Here is a 15,322-nt window from a genome sequence, read left to right as displayed (position 1 = left end):
TTTTCGATCATGGCCATTGTGGAGGTGGTGGCCACAATTCCTAGATCGAGGGTTTTTCCTTAACTTTTAACTAATGTTAGTGGTCGCTTGAATTTTATAATTTTTTAGTTTTATCATGAGGTGTACCAAACTCTTGACAGGACCTTCATTATCTGGAGGATTTGATATTCCACTTTATCTTATTTTATCTCAGTCATTATCTCAACGATCAAATGCATCATAAGATTTTCATTGACCAAAGTTTGAAACTTGCGATAAGATTCAAGATAGAATTTTGGTGGACTACAAGGAGACGAGATCTTCTCTCTGGATATATATATACTTAGAAGTGCCTAATATTTTATTTGGTCAGTCGCATGAATGATTTGGCCTGCTCTGTCTAACTTCCAGTTACTTCGGGACTTAGTTTAGTTTGCTTGCCCGTCTTGGGGGGAAGAATGTGCTAATAGAGGTTGAAATTCGCGCTTTCCTTCCGATCATGAAATGTTTTAGTGGTCGATGTTTTTATAATTTACAGAAACGCAAGTTTACGGAAAGAAGTTGCAAAAAGTAGAAATCTAAAATTCAAAGATGTAATGGCTTTTTAAACAAGGATTGGATTTCTTTTCTTGACTAAAAAAAGGATAGGTGTGTTGGTCAAACTTTTAAGCGGTTTAATTTTTTTTCGAAAGTTTCTTATTGGGATTTGAAGCGTGTTTAAGTTTTAAAGGTTACGAAAACTATGTGTGGATTTTTTTCTTCCAATATTCCGTATTAAATCGAACTCAAATTGAAGGGGCATATCACAATTAGAGAAAATAATACAAACAGTTTTTAAACTTTGGTCGAATGTATAATTTGGTTCATCAATATTTAATTTTTTCAATATGATCCTTGAATTTTACTCCAATAAGGAAGTCTATGATTTTTTAATTTGTTTACCTTTGGTACATGTCATTACACTATATGAAAATATTTAATATAATTTCTGATTTTGAATTAATTAAATGATTATATTGAATATTTTTATATGATTCAAGGATTGTATTGAAAATGTATCAAATATTTATAAATTATATTGAATAAATTAAAAATTCGTGGTAAAATTTAGAGAAGGTGTCATTATCCCCCACAAGGATGAGGGAGCCGAAAGTCAAGTGTTCTCGCTCCTGCTTTTGACCATTCGTGATTTGGACGATAAGCGCACTCTCTCTCATGAATGACGTTGAATTATTGAGGCTGCGCCGGCCGCGTTTTGCCTTTTTTTCCCCACTAATACTGTGGTTGAATATGGGAGCATTGCGTTAGCAAAATTTCCGCGTTTGCCATGGTCGAGTGTCTTCCCTTTTTCTTCGACTTTTACGGAATCAGTCTGCGAATTTCAGCAAAACCCACTTGATTATTGTCAAAATTGTGCAAAGCCAAATGTGATGACGACTTGCAAAACAATTGTCAATTTCAAGAATGTTGCACCACTGCCCCTATCACATGGTAATCATTCTATGAAAAATCGACACTCTCCAAGAGTCGTTGTGTCGTGTCCAACACTTCGACACGTGTTCGATACTCGATTAACGCGTGTCTAAAAATCCAAAATCCGGTCAACTTTTCTGATACTTGAGTCAGAATTTCAACATACAAGTTTCTGGCACGTGATTCTGATATCAAGATCAGTTTTAAAAATTTTCAATAAATGAGATTCAAAATATACATCTGCGGAAAAATAAAACATGATAATAAAAATAATAAATGAAGAAAGAAGAAAAATCTAGTATTCTCTTCTCTTTTGACTCTCACTTTTCATGATACACAATTCATCCACTAAATGTTTTTTTCCTCTTCCAACATATTTAACTTGCGAGTTCGGAATGTCGATTGTTTATGTTTTCTCCAAGTTTAATGAATTATTGAAATAAAGTCGAATTTATCAAATTAAAATGATGAATGGTATTAATAAATAATGGATCGATATTTTTAGTATAAATTCATTCTACGCTTTTTTAATTATTTAATTATTTATGAATTTGAATAAAATTAATTTGATTGAAATAATTATAAAAATAATAATATATTATGTATATATAAAAATATATGATATATCTTAAAATTTTATAATTATTTGGTGTCGTACGTCAGTGTTAATGCATAGTAATTGTGGCGGAGTTGGAGGTCGTCTAAGCAAATCAGAAAAGGAGACGTTGTCAATGTCTTTTCAGAAGGCAAATATAAGGAAAAGATAAGTAAAGAGGCTCCGAGCATTGCTGGCTTTGTGCACACCACGCCGGTTTAAGGCGAGGAGACCAATTCATCATTCGTGGCAGCCACCGAAATGACTCCTCCTCCTCCTCCTCCTCCTCCTCAATCCACCACCGTCCGGTACATCTCCGACTGTCTCATAAAACCACACCGGCTTCCCCCACATTCAGACCGCCCTCGGCAGTTGGCGCCGTGGGAGCTCGCCATGCTGGCCATCCACTACATCCAAAAGGGGCTCCTCTTCCCCCTCCCTCCTCACTGCCTCGACCCCGGCTTCGACCGCCCCGCTTTCATCCATTCCTTCTTGGACAAGCTCAAGCGCTCCCTCTCCTCCGCCCTCTCCCACTTCTACCCGCTCGCCGGCCGCCTCGCCACCCTCAAGCACACCGACCCCCCCCTCCACACCGTCTTCGTCGACTGCGCCGACAGCCCTGGTGCCCGCTTCATCCACGCTGCGCTCCTTGACATGACCGTGGCCGACATCCTCTCCCCGACGTACGTCCCGTCCATCGTCCATTCCTTCTTCGACCACAACTGGGCGGTCAACCACGACGGCCACTCCCTGTCCCTGCTGTCCGCTCAGGTCACCGAGCTCGCTGACGGCGTCTTCATCGGGCTCTCCATGAACCACTCCATCGGCGACGGCACCTCCTTCTGGCTCTTTTTCAACTCGTGGTCCGAGATCTTCCAAGCGCAACAGAAAGGCGACGTCGATGTCGTCCAGCTATCGCGTCCCCCGGTCCTGACCCGCTGGTTCCCTGAGAACCACCCCGGCTCGGTAAGCCTGCCTTCCGCGGACGACCCCTCGTCGTTCCACCCCCGCTACCGAGTCCCCGATCTCAGGGAGCGAGTCTTTCACTTCTCCGCCGACGCCATCGCGAGTCTCAAGGCGGAGGCGAACCGGCAATGCGGCACCCCCAAGATCTCGTCCTTCCAGTCCCTGACTGCCCTGCTATGGCGGTGCATCACGCGCGCTCGCTGCCTGCCGCCCAGCCAGGTCACAAGCTGCCGGGTGATCTCGAACAATCGGGCGAGGCTAGACCCCCCGCTCCCGCCGGAATACTTCGGGAACCCGGTCACGATGTTGAGGGCGGCGACGACGGCGGGGGAGCTGCTAGGCGGCGACCTTGGGTGGGCGGCGCTGCTGCTGCATGCGTTGGTGGCGGAGCACGGCAACGCGAAGGTGCTCGAGTGGAACGAGGAGTGGATAAAGAGCCCGCAGGTGTACCGTCTGGACCGGACGTTCGATCCGTGCAGCATCATCATGTCGAGCTCGCCGCGGTTCAACATGTATGGCAACGACTTCGGGCTGGGGAAGGCCGCGGCTCCGCGAAGTGGGTGTGCCAACAAGATCGACGGCAAGGTCACAAGCTATCCGGGCCGCGAGGGAGGCGGAAGCATCGACCTCGAGATCTGCCTTTCGCCGGCCACGATGGCGTCTCTCGAAGCTGACGCTGAATTCATGGCTGCCGTGACGGATTTGTAGGTCGGAGGAACAACACAGCACGGTGGTTATGTGCCGGTCGAGTCGACAGCCATTAGTTATCAGGATGAAAAATTACCGGTTGTGTGACTTGTAATTTTATATTAAGTTGATTTATTTCTCAATCTGTAGTGGATAAATTATGGGTTTTTCTCTTTTATTTTATGCTTTGTGTTTGAATTGATCCTCAGCCAAATCTTATTATTGGTTAGAAACCGTAGAGCAAAACATCATGATAACTTGTATGGTGGGCCAATCTAATATTAAAAAAATTCCGAAGTCGAAATATTGGGTATAGAGTATCGAAATTGAAAGATTCTATCGCATTTTTGCCTTGCTACTGTAATACCGAAAGATACACACACGGCTTTCTATTTAAATTATTTTATTACAAAAATGTACTTTCCAATTCCATAAAAAAAAAAACACACACACACACACTTTTAAGTCTTCTTGCAAATTATATCGGTTATAAACCGTAAAGTCTTTTTTAAATCTTAAATTTTCAAGTATTCTCTTCTTTTCTTTAGAAAATAAACTTTCATAAAGTCTAATTTAAAAAAGGATTAATTCTCAATGTCTCCTTATCAAGGAAGGAACTTGCCCATGCAAATGAAAGTTAGGTTTTGATGAATCCACTTGGGTTCTTCATTCATGCGAAGCTTTATGAGTGGAAGCGATTGATCGAATAAAACAGACAAAAGGTGGACAACAATAGATGCCAAATTTATATGGTTCGGTCAATGTAACCTATATCCACAAGAAGAGTAGCACAACTATAAAACAAGCAAATCAATGAAGATTATAATCACGCTCAAGCACTTAAATGCTCTTAGTGTTTTCTAATCTCCAATTACTTCCGATATCTCACGTGATGTTTTACTCTCATAATTTTTTATGAAATAATGTCTCGATCTCACAAAGAAATTATATAAATTCTTACCACAAGAATTTAATCAGCTTTAAACACTCATACTCTAATCGGATGCAGAACAAAAACTCAAGAGATGTCCGTTTATTAGTTATGTTTTATTTGGTAATGTACCAAACAGTACCTTATTCTATTATTTTATTTTTCGGAACAAAAAAAGAATATAAATCTATTTCATAACTTTTTTGTTTCTTAGAACAAAGTTATTCATGGAACATAATTAAGAAGTAAAAAAAAGTTTCTTTGTTTCTTGGAATAATTCTTAGAATCAAGTAACTTTTTTTTTTTTTTTTTCTTGTTTTTCTTCTTCTTCGGCGAGGCTCAGCCTTGATGGGGCCGACAGCCGATAGATGAAGGAGAGGAAGAAAAGAAAAGAAAAGAAAGGTAATAAATTCATTAAATAATTAAAAGAAAATGATCTGGACTAAAAAATTTTGAGATTAATGCCAAATGCATTTTTATTTAGAGAATAGAAATTTTAAGAATAGTATCAAATGCATTTCTATTCTCAAAATTTATCTAGGAATAGAATAAAAAAAAAATCCATTTCTGTCGTCCTTGCCCGTTCTTGTCCAGCTTTACCATTGCAACTTGAAGGAAATAAAAATACCAAACTAAAAGCTCTGTGGGTAGGGGTGTCGCATGCTGCCAAAACAGTAAGTTCCATGGTCCAGAATTCCGGCTTGTAGCTTGAAAGAGACCGAACGGGATAAAGCAAAACTACTGTTTGGGAAAAAGACGCAGACATAAACGACCCCTTCAACAGTGAAACATCACTTAAAGGACCGGCAAAGGGTTCACGTGTGGTCTTCAAGGGAATTTCCCTTTTCTTTCTTCACAGAGTTGGTCAAAAGAAATTATGACCATCCTGGGTGTAACTTCTTCCATCACCTGCCACCCTACGGAAAGTGTTCATACGCTGCGGGTTTCTATCCCGGTAATAAAAATTTTAAAGATAATTCCAAACGTATTTTTATGTTTAGAAATTTATCTTGAGAATACAATTAGAAAAATTGTATTTTTATTTTTAATAATAGAATAATTATTAAACACATCTTTATTTTTCAAGTCCTATTTCCAACTTCTCCGTATATATACTATTCATATTAGCTTTACTTGTGCAAGTTGAAGGAAAGGAAATAAAATACTAAACTAAAAGCTCTCTTTCAGCATCAAATGCCACCAAACAGTTAGTTTCAAGGTCCAGAATTCCGGTCTGTAGCTTGAAAGAAAACAAAAGAGATAAAGGAAAAAACCACTAAAAATTCAAAATTTTGTCAAAAGTGACAAATTTACCAATTTTTTTTTTTTTGTAACACGAAAAACTTCAAATTTTATAAACCATGACACATTTATCCTACTAAATACATTTTCGTCTTATCCTTTATGTTTTTCCTTTTTCTTTTTTTCTTCTTCTCTCTCTTCCCTTCGCTAGCCATGGTGGAGGGAAGTCAGAGTTTGGCGAGGGCCGCCCTCGCCAACGTCGGGCAAGGGTCGCCCTCGGCTGGGTCAAGCAAGGGCGGCCCTTGCGAGGCCCCGCCGGCGTTGAGTGAGGGTGCCCTCGCAAATGTTGAGTGGCCCTAACCGGCCCAGGGCGGGCAGCCCTTGCCGGACGTCGGCGAAGGCAGCCCTCGCCAAACTTCAGTTTCCCTCCGCTGACTCCACCATAGCCAGCGGAGGGAAGAGAGAAGAAAAAAAAGAAAAAAATTTTAAAAAGTAAAAAATTAAAATATCCTATAATTTAGGATAAATGTGTCACACGGATATAAGTTCGAGATTTCTTGTATCACGAAAAAAGTTTGGAATAGATATGTCATAATTGGTAAAATTTAAGATTTTTTATGTTACAAAAAAAATTTGAGATAAATTTATTATTTTAGATAAAATTTAGGATTTTTGATGATCTTTTATCATGATAAAGCAAGCCTACGGTTTGGGAAAAAGATGCAGGCATAACAGTCCTTTCAACAGCGAAACGTCACTCAAAGGATGGGTACGGCTTCACGTGGAGAAAATTTCCCTTGCCTTTCTTCACAGAGTTGATCAAAAAGAAATTATGACCATCTTGGGTGTAACTTCATCTATCATATGCCACGCTGAGGAAAGTGTCCGTATGCTACGGACCTACATCCTTCGATTCAGTACGTGTTTCGTATGCAGGCTCAAATTCAAGACATAGTTTAATAAAAGACGACCGGAAGTAAGTGTTAGTGAAACAAAATCAGCAGCCAATTAGTTGAGAGTGAATGTAGATATTGTTGTTTTGCAAGACAGGTCATCATTGAAATTGTTCATTGCTTACCTGTTATGTTTTCATGTACCGAATGCTCCCACGAAGAAGCATGTATTCCACCTGGTCGTAATTTGTAAAGAAGTACCAATGCCTGGTTCCTGGAAGCATGTTTTCTGTTTCTTATGGCATGGGCGATATGGCTTTGCGGAAGCCCTTAGTTGCGCAACCCATGCCCCTCCAAGCCCTGTAAATTCTTAACACCTGAAGAGCAGAGAACAGTCAGGCGAATTAGTTTGCAGTGAAAAGGTTTATCATCCTCCGGAACTTTAGTCTGAAGTTGCAACCTCTGTTTTCCTCTATCTATCAGTCAGAGCATGATAATGCAGCTTGTTACAAAGTCCACGGTATGTGGAATTTGACTGTGGGCGGTGGATGCACATGATATGATAAAATTAAATTAAATATCGTGTTAAAAAGTCCAATTCAAAAGTTTAAGTAGACAGTAGAACCACGTGAATATAAATAGTATATAAGGCTCATTGTTAAGCATGCGAGACGACATTTCAACATGATTAGAGTGACTAGCATGGTTCTTTATAGAACATGGCCGCTTGCATAAGTGCAAAGTAATGGGATAGAAATTGGCGTGTAGGGTTTTGAGAAAAGGGCTTCTGTCTATCGAAGTTAAAATTAGATTTTTCAGGGCGATCTTCCCATGGGAGAATGGAGAAAGTGCTCTTTTTCCTTTGGTGAAACAAGTCCTCTCTCTCTCTCTCTCTCTCTCTATAGAGTCTCTACTTTCACGTGTCTTGAGGTTTTATTCGGTCAGTCGCAAGAATGAGTTTCGAGCCTATGATTTCGCCTGCGCTGTCTGATTTCGAAGTGTTCTTGTCTATATACTTCACTACCTGCCTCGGGGAGGAGAATGTGTTTTCTTATGCCACTTTTCATTTGCTTGTCTTCTTTGCTTCTCCTCGTCTCTCCGCTTCATCTGCTGCTCGACGTGGTCGAACATACCCGAATACATCCGGATAAAACGCCGGATAAAAAATCCAGGGGAGGGGTGGGATAAACTTAAATTGGATAAGGATTTTTTCAAAGAAAAAGAAGAACTGAAAGAAAAAAGAAAAAGATCATAAGCATCTACATCAAATGGATCCAATTGAGCCTCTGACTTCGCCAGTCCGATTCGATGTCTGCCTTCTCCTTTTCCTGTCTCAGTTCCAATTGGTGGAAGACGAGATGAAATTGTCTCTACTTATTGTCCTCTTCCCCCCTCTTCTCCCATCTCTGCTTGTTGTATGCCAGCAATTGGGTGCCCTTTCCTTTGGATCATGGACTTGATGAATGTGATGACCAAGACTGGCTCTTTGATGTTTCACATAGGCATATGTTGAACTAATTTCAAAGATGTAAAGTGGCTTTCTAAACTGGGATTGGATTTTCTTGATTGACTATAAAAGGGTAGGTGTGCTGGTTAAACTTTTAAGCGGTTTTAATTTTTCTTTTGAAAGTTTCTTATTGGAATTTGAAGTGTGCTTAAGTTTTTTTCAGTATTCCGTGTTAAATCGAACTTGAATCACGAGGGGTTATTACATTTCCGAAGTGATTAGTGCCATCCATCCAAAATGTTTTTCTACTACTGTTGTTGATTGGCTTTGTTAGTGTAATAGTCATTGAGATAATGTGAAAATAACAATTTGTTGTAAGTCATAAATTTTTCGAAAAAAATTTAAAAATTATCACGTCAACATCTAGCCAATCCCTGACATCTATATCAATACTGGCCAGTCAAAATTGTCCGGATTGATTGAATTAATATCAATGTGAAAATGTTTAGGACTAAATTGGTCCAATTAAAAGGTATTGGACTAAATTGGTACCGATAAATATTTTTAGGACTTTCTTGGTACTTTTCTTGTGGTTTGAGTTCTCTTTTCCATATGTACTCACTCTCCCTCCACTTCTGCTCCTGTTTGCTCCATCTTTCTACATTAAACTTCCAATTTGCATGCAGTAATGGACAACTCAGACAGAGTCCTTTTCTTATCAGTACAGAAAAATAGAAAAAAAAAATCGCAAAGAGGGCATTAATTGTATGGCATGAACGAGGCGTTGTTAGTTCACTGCTAACACTTGGAGCTGTCACTGCATGAATCATGAATATCACCGGAATTTCGAAATTTATGTTCATGCAGACGGACAAAAGAGTGGAAATGACTCGCTCTCAACAAATACATATACTCAATTCCTTCCCGTTCATAGGTTTACTGGTTAACAACATTGTGCTGTGCCGTTTTCTTTGAACATTCATGTCGAAGGTATTTGCTTATATTGAGGGTTAGACTAATTAGCATTTCAATGGTGGAAAACATTGATAGTTTTTGTACGCGTTCCCGCAAAACATGTGTGGACCATGATTATCATACTAATTATGGTGTATCAATACCGGACTCTCTCCGATACTCATCTTTTTTTAGAATCCTGCTGTATAATCCAAATCACAACCTCAATCGTCTCATGCTAGAACTCTTCCCAAGCATGCTGCAGCTGCTAGGCAGAAAATCAAGGGAAGGAGACCAGCTACCAGGAAAACTCAAGACTTACGAATCAATTGAACGCCAAACCTACAGGATCACTAGAGACAGTGACCATGGACTTGGATTGATGTATTTATTGCATCTGTATGCCAGAGTTGATGATACTTTTTTCGATTTCCACCGTAATGATTTTGATTTTACAAAGCGGTTGCAGCTTCTGTAGATTATTATTATTATTATTATTATTTTTAATATGGAGCACCTTAATTGATGTAGAGACTCTATTTAAAACAAAAGAGTTTCATTGTTTTGATATCAAACAAAATTGCCTACATTCACATTAAAACACAGAACTGTGGAGTCCTAAGGCTCTCTACATTCACTCACTAATTCATTTACACCTTTAAAAGATATCTCAATCTCACTCCTCAAATGTCTCAACCAAATAAGAAATTATGGAAGACTTAAAACCTTCCCGCCAACTAAGTCATGATTTCAGCTAGTAGTGAGCTTATGTCGATCTCTTTGCGCCTCGCCCGGCTTGATTCATGGAGTACTTGATTCCTTTTAAGGAGGTTGACTATCATGTTCCTTTTTCAATCTAGTATCTTCATATTAATCCACATGAAGAAATCATCGCAATCCAGACCATTGAACTTATCACAACTATTAAATTTTGTTCATGTGTTTTTCTTATCTCTACCATGAGAATTGACAGTTGAAGACCATCGTAATAGGTTAGCTTTGAGTAGACCTCAGTTACACCACTTGATTCAGACATTTGCATTCTCATTCTTTTGGTCGCAATTCTTCGATTTGGCAATTTGGGGTTGTGCAACCAAAGTTAGGGAGTACAATGCCATTGTTCCCTCAAAATGTTGATTGTCTCTCCACAATGAGATTAGGACTCGATTGAAGGCATTCAATTTGGGGCTCATCGTTCAATGAATTTGACACCATTTTGAAGGGCTAAAGGGGAAGGAATAATGGCGTTTTAATCCACCATGGATGACACAGTTAAGTGAATGGTTATATAGGAGAGATAAATCGATAAACAAAGCCAAGTTATCATTTTTTGTCCACCAATTTAGACAAAGATAAGAGAAAAAAATTGATTGTATCAATTTGATAAGTTTTAAAAAATAATTATACCTATTTTAAAAATTTTAGGACTTAACTGTACTTTTAAAGATTTTTATGCACTTATATTTTTATTTGATGATGATTGAATGCATTTAAGAGTGATGTCCAGCTTTATTCAATGGTTGCCAACTACGAATGACATTAAATGTCCAAATGAAAGAGACATACTAATGCTCCAATAAATGAGTACAACAGTCAATCATTGTCCCAAAATAGAACTACAACCGGCAGTTAGTCTCATCAATCCCCCGCATCTTCTTATTGGTCATAAGCAAGACCTTAAAAGGTTTTGATATCCTGAAACATATAGGATAAAGGGAGGGGTTCCCCCTCGATAAAAATGGAACCCCCACGAGGGGCCCGGCCACACAACTCTCCTTACGGGGAATTGAGGGTAACCTCGCCTGGATCCCCGCGACGCCTTCCCCCTTGAAACACAGGGGCGTGGTACAGGGAAATGAAGGGTCTTTTCCCAAACAAGAGGAGGTGATGGTATCCAATGCTCTGTAGTAGCGACAACTTCATCAGGGGAAAAGTTGTAGTACAGTATGAACCACAAAATGAACTTCATCAGGGGAAAAGTTGTAGTACAGTATGAACCACAAAATGATCAGTACACCTAATAGAATCTTCTCTTTTTTAATTTGTTGAGTCGGCTTGAATCAATCTTGTATTTTGCAAGCGATGGCTCGGCGGGAGTTCTCATCACCAATGAGGACCAATCCAGGTGTAAGCCGAAATCAGCTTGCAGCAAAGTTAAAGTTAGCAATATTATCCATATGAAATGCAACCCAATTGTAAAACATAAATTTCAAAATTCGAAACCCAAAAATTCAACAAAGCAGACCTACCTCGATTTTGGACATGCTCGAATATGCATCGCTAGCTTTGATCCAAGTAAATGAGATCTTTTGTAACGTTCTAGATAATGATTTATTCCAAAAATAAAATTCTAATATTGCAATCGATCGCAGTGAATAATGCTGGCTGTGCTAATGTCGACTTGAAGAACCCTATCTTTCATCAAAAGCGGAATTTGGAGCTTTTTTTTCGGTCACTTTGGCCATTTATTTTGACTCAATTGCAAGTAAGTGATCTGTGCTATTGTGTCAAATTAGAAGATTTGAGGCAAAATGCCCCTATCCATGGCACGGATAATGGCACGTGACACGCACATGTTGTCTGCTGGTCATGACTTCTTTAAAACAAGCATCACTACAAGGGTTCTTTTACAAAAATCAACCTCCCTTTAGGAGCCTTTTTTGAATTTTTTTTTTTCCATTTAAGCAAGTACCATGGTGAGTGTCTTCCCAAATCATGCAAATCTAATGTGCAAAAAGGTAGATGCGATGCCCGGCAGAAGATCATCAAATTTCAACTGTGGGACTACCTTACTGTCATCTCATTTTGGCTATGATCAGAGCACAAGCGGCAGTTCAATTGGAAGCCGAGAGGAGCGGGTTGTGTGGGTGGAATTCGAGGTTGTCTAAGCAAAGCAGGAAACGTGTTCAATATTTTATCAGAACGTGGGGAGAGAGAGAGAGAGAGAGAATGAAAAGGATGTGAAGATTAGCTGGCCTTAGTTTCTTTCTTTTGCTAATAAGATGAAAAGTCAGACTCTTCTACTAGTCAAACGCAGAGCAGCTTCTGCAGCCGTCAGAGTCCGGTAGTTGGTGGGAGCAATCTGATTTTCAGATTTTCGGGTTACCCGATGGGGGTTGTTGCTCCATTCTAATCTGACCCAATAAAAAATTCTTAAGAGACATGCTATCCTAGTCGTCATTACCCCACGTCAAACGACTCCGTGTGCACTAGGCATCGACCGATTTGCACGGCTCCGTCATCCCCATGTAAATAAATAACACCAACCATCCTCTACAAGGCGAGGGCCGAGTCATAAGCGCAATCATCTTCCGAGTCTCAACAAACACGACCCACGCAATGACTCCTCCTCCTCCTCCTCCTCCTCGATCCGTCCGATTCATCTCCGACTGCTTCGTCAAACCTCCCCAACTTCCTGATGGCTGGAACCGTCCTCTCCACTTGCCGCCGTGGGACCTCGCCATGCTCTCCGTCCACTACATCCAAAGGGCCTCCTGTTCCCCTCCCTCCTCGCTGCCTCGACCCTGGCTTCGACCGCCCCGCTTTCATCCGTTCCTTCTTGGAGAAGCTCAAGCGCTCTCTCTCTTCCGCCCTCTTCCACTTCTACCCGCTCGCCGGCCGCCTCGCCACCCTCAAGCGGACCGACCCCCCGTTCTACACCGTCTTCGTTGACTGCGCCAACAGCCCTGGGGCCCGGTTCATCCATGCCGCGCTCGACATGACCGTGGCCGACATACTCTCCCGACCTACGTCCCAGATGTCGTCCAGTCCTTCTTCGACCACGACCGGGCGATCAAACACGGTGGCCATACCCTGTCCCTGCTGTCCGTGCAGGTCACCGAGCTTGCCGATGGGGTCTTCATCCGGCTCTCCATGAACCACACCATCGGCGACGGCACCTCCTTCTGGCTCTTCTTCAACTCGTGGTCCAAGATCTTCCAAGCGCAAGAAAAAGGCGCCGTTGATGTTGTTCCGCTATCGCGTCCCCCGGCCCTGACCAGGTGGTTCCCGGAAAACCATCCCGGCCCTTTAAGCCTGCCTTACACAGATGATCCCTCGTCGTTACTCGCCCGCTTTGAAGCTCCCGAGCTCAGGGAACGAGTCTTCCATTTCTCAGCTGACGCTATCGCGGGGCTCAAGGCGGAGGCAAACCGGCAATGCGGCACCACCAGTATCTCATCCTTCCAGTCCCTGACTGCCCTTGTATGGCGGTGCATCGCGCGCGCCCGCCGCTTCCCGCCCAGCCAGGTCACAGGTTGCCGGATGGCTGCGAACAACCGGGCAAGGCTTGACCCTCCTCTCTCGCCGGAGTACTTCGGAAACTCAATCACACCAGTGAGGACGGCGGCTAAGGTGGGAGCTGCTGGGCAGCGGTCTTGGGTGGGCGGCGCGACTGCTGCATACGGCGGTGGCGGAGCACAGCAGCGCAAAGCTGAGGGAGTGGAACGAGGATTGGATAAAGGCCACAGGTGTACCACCTGGACAAGACGTTCGATCAGTACAGCATCATGATGGGGAGCTCGCCACGGTTCGACAAGTACGGCAACGAGTTCGGGCTGGGGAAGGCCGTGGCTCTGCGAAGTGGGTATGCGAACAAGTTCGACGGCAAGGTCTCAGCCTATCCGGGCCACGAAGGAGGCGGAAGCATCGACCCCGAGATCTGCCTTCTGCCGACGACGATGGCACTCCTCGAAGCTGACCCGGAATTCATGGCCGCCGTGACGGATTCGTAGGTGGGAGGGCCAAAGTCAACACGGCCGTCATGCGCAAGTCGAGTCAACACGCGTTAGGAGGAATAAAGATTTGTTATTTGACTACGAATTTTAAGTTGACTCATCTCTTAACGTAATACCCAATAAATTATGAGTTTTACATTCTATGTACGCTTGGTCGGGAAAATTTCAAGTAAGAGCTGAAGTGTGGCCCTTTCTTATGCCGCTTTTCAAGTTACTGGCATTTTATCCAAAGTTGTCTTTTACTTGCTTTCTCCTCCTTTTTTTTTTTTCTCGGTTCTTCTTCTTCCCTCTTGCTCCAGTTGACTCTCCCATTCATCTTTTCTTATTCGAAGGCAGTCATTTCTTCATCAATCGCTCGAGTTTGCCGGTGATCGACGACGACGGTTTGGCATGGACTGAGCGTGTGTGATTTCCCAAGAAGAGCAAGTCTCGTATGAAAAGGTCTGAAGCTTTAAGACAGTGGGCTCACTTGAGCCAAGAGCTGCGTTCTCTCCATGCCACTGACGAGGACCAAAGATGGATTCCGCCCAGATAAAAAGAAAACATAAAAATTTTTCCTCAGAAGATAAAACACTGATCTTTGAACATATTGGGTCACGGCCAAGTAAAGAACTTCAATGAAGGGCTGCTTTATTAGTGTTGGAGTTCTTCAGATTATGCTGATGCTTCCGCTGGAGTCCTAGGATAGATAAATCCATGTGGTGAGAAGAGGTGCCCCTTGGCCCGGACCCCGTTCTGCTCACCCGCGGCATTGAAAACTTCCCTATTACAAATTCAATCGAATCATGCGCGTATCCCTATCGATTCTTTGGTCACGCTATGGATTGAGCGTGAAACCAAAAATATGTAGAGTCTAAAAGTGAGGTGACCGGCCTTTCGTAAGAGATTTATGGCCTGTTTGGTAACACGCTCGGAAATAACTGATTTTGTTCTTTTGTTTTGGGGAGAAGTATAAAGTAAATTCTTGTTCCTCAAAATAAAAATCCATTTTTTGTTCTTCAGAATAGATTTGGAATAAAATCAATATATAGAAAAAAATTGGTTTTATTCCCAAGAATAATTCTTAGAATCAAGTCTAATTTTTATTTTCTCTTCTCTTTCCTTTTCCTTTGTCTTTTCTCTCAATAGCCACAGTGAAGCCGGACCTCGCGTGGCTTGGGTGACCTCGCGTGGCTTAGGTGAGGAGCCTCATGGTGGCCAGGTGAGCCTCCAGCAAGCTCATTGGCCCTCACTCGGTGGCCAGCGACCGGCCCATAAAGAAGAAGGAAGAAGAAGAAAAAGAAAAAAGAAAAAGAGAAAAATATAATAAAAGTATTAAAAATTAAAAGAAATAAAAAATTAAAAGAAATAAAAAATTAAACCCACTTCTACCCGCTCGCCGGCCGCCTCGCCACCCTCAAACAGATCGACCCCCCTCCA

At 41.9% G+C, this 15,322-nt stretch overlaps 1 protein-coding gene and 1 pseudogene across 1 annotated transcript; both read left to right on the top strand.

The window, feature by feature from the left end:
• Nucleotides 1-2,245: 2,245 nt before the first annotated feature.
• On the top strand, nucleotides 2,246-3,898 carry LOC104451140 (uncharacterized acetyltransferase At3g50280). Its single transcript, XM_010065875.3, has one exon. It carries the CDS (start codon nucleotides 2,309-2,311, stop codon nucleotides 3,719-3,721), a length of 1,413 nt encoding a protein of 470 aa, XP_010064177.2. The 5' UTR covers nucleotides 2,246-2,308; the 3' UTR covers nucleotides 3,722-3,898.
• Nucleotides 3,899-12,449: 8,551 nt separating this feature from the next.
• LOC104447875 lies at nucleotides 12,450-14,049 on the top strand (annotated as a pseudogene).
• The last annotated feature ends 1,273 nt before the right edge of the window (nucleotides 14,050-15,322 follow it).

The sequence above is a fragment of the Eucalyptus grandis genome, chromosome 6 (assembly GCF_016545825.1).
Source record: "Eucalyptus grandis isolate ANBG69807.140 chromosome 6, ASM1654582v1, whole genome shotgun sequence".
Taxonomy (NCBI): domain Eukaryota; kingdom Viridiplantae; phylum Streptophyta; class Magnoliopsida; order Myrtales; family Myrtaceae; genus Eucalyptus; species Eucalyptus grandis.
Note: the sequence above shows the minus strand (reverse complement) of the source record. Positions and strands in the feature narration are given on the sequence as shown.

What these genes read in the sequence shown, in the direction of transcription:
- LOC104451140 (XM_010065875.3), top strand. Translation starts at nt 2,309, where the DNA reads ATGACTCCTCCTCCTCCTCCTCCTCCTCCTCAATCCACCACCGTCCGG.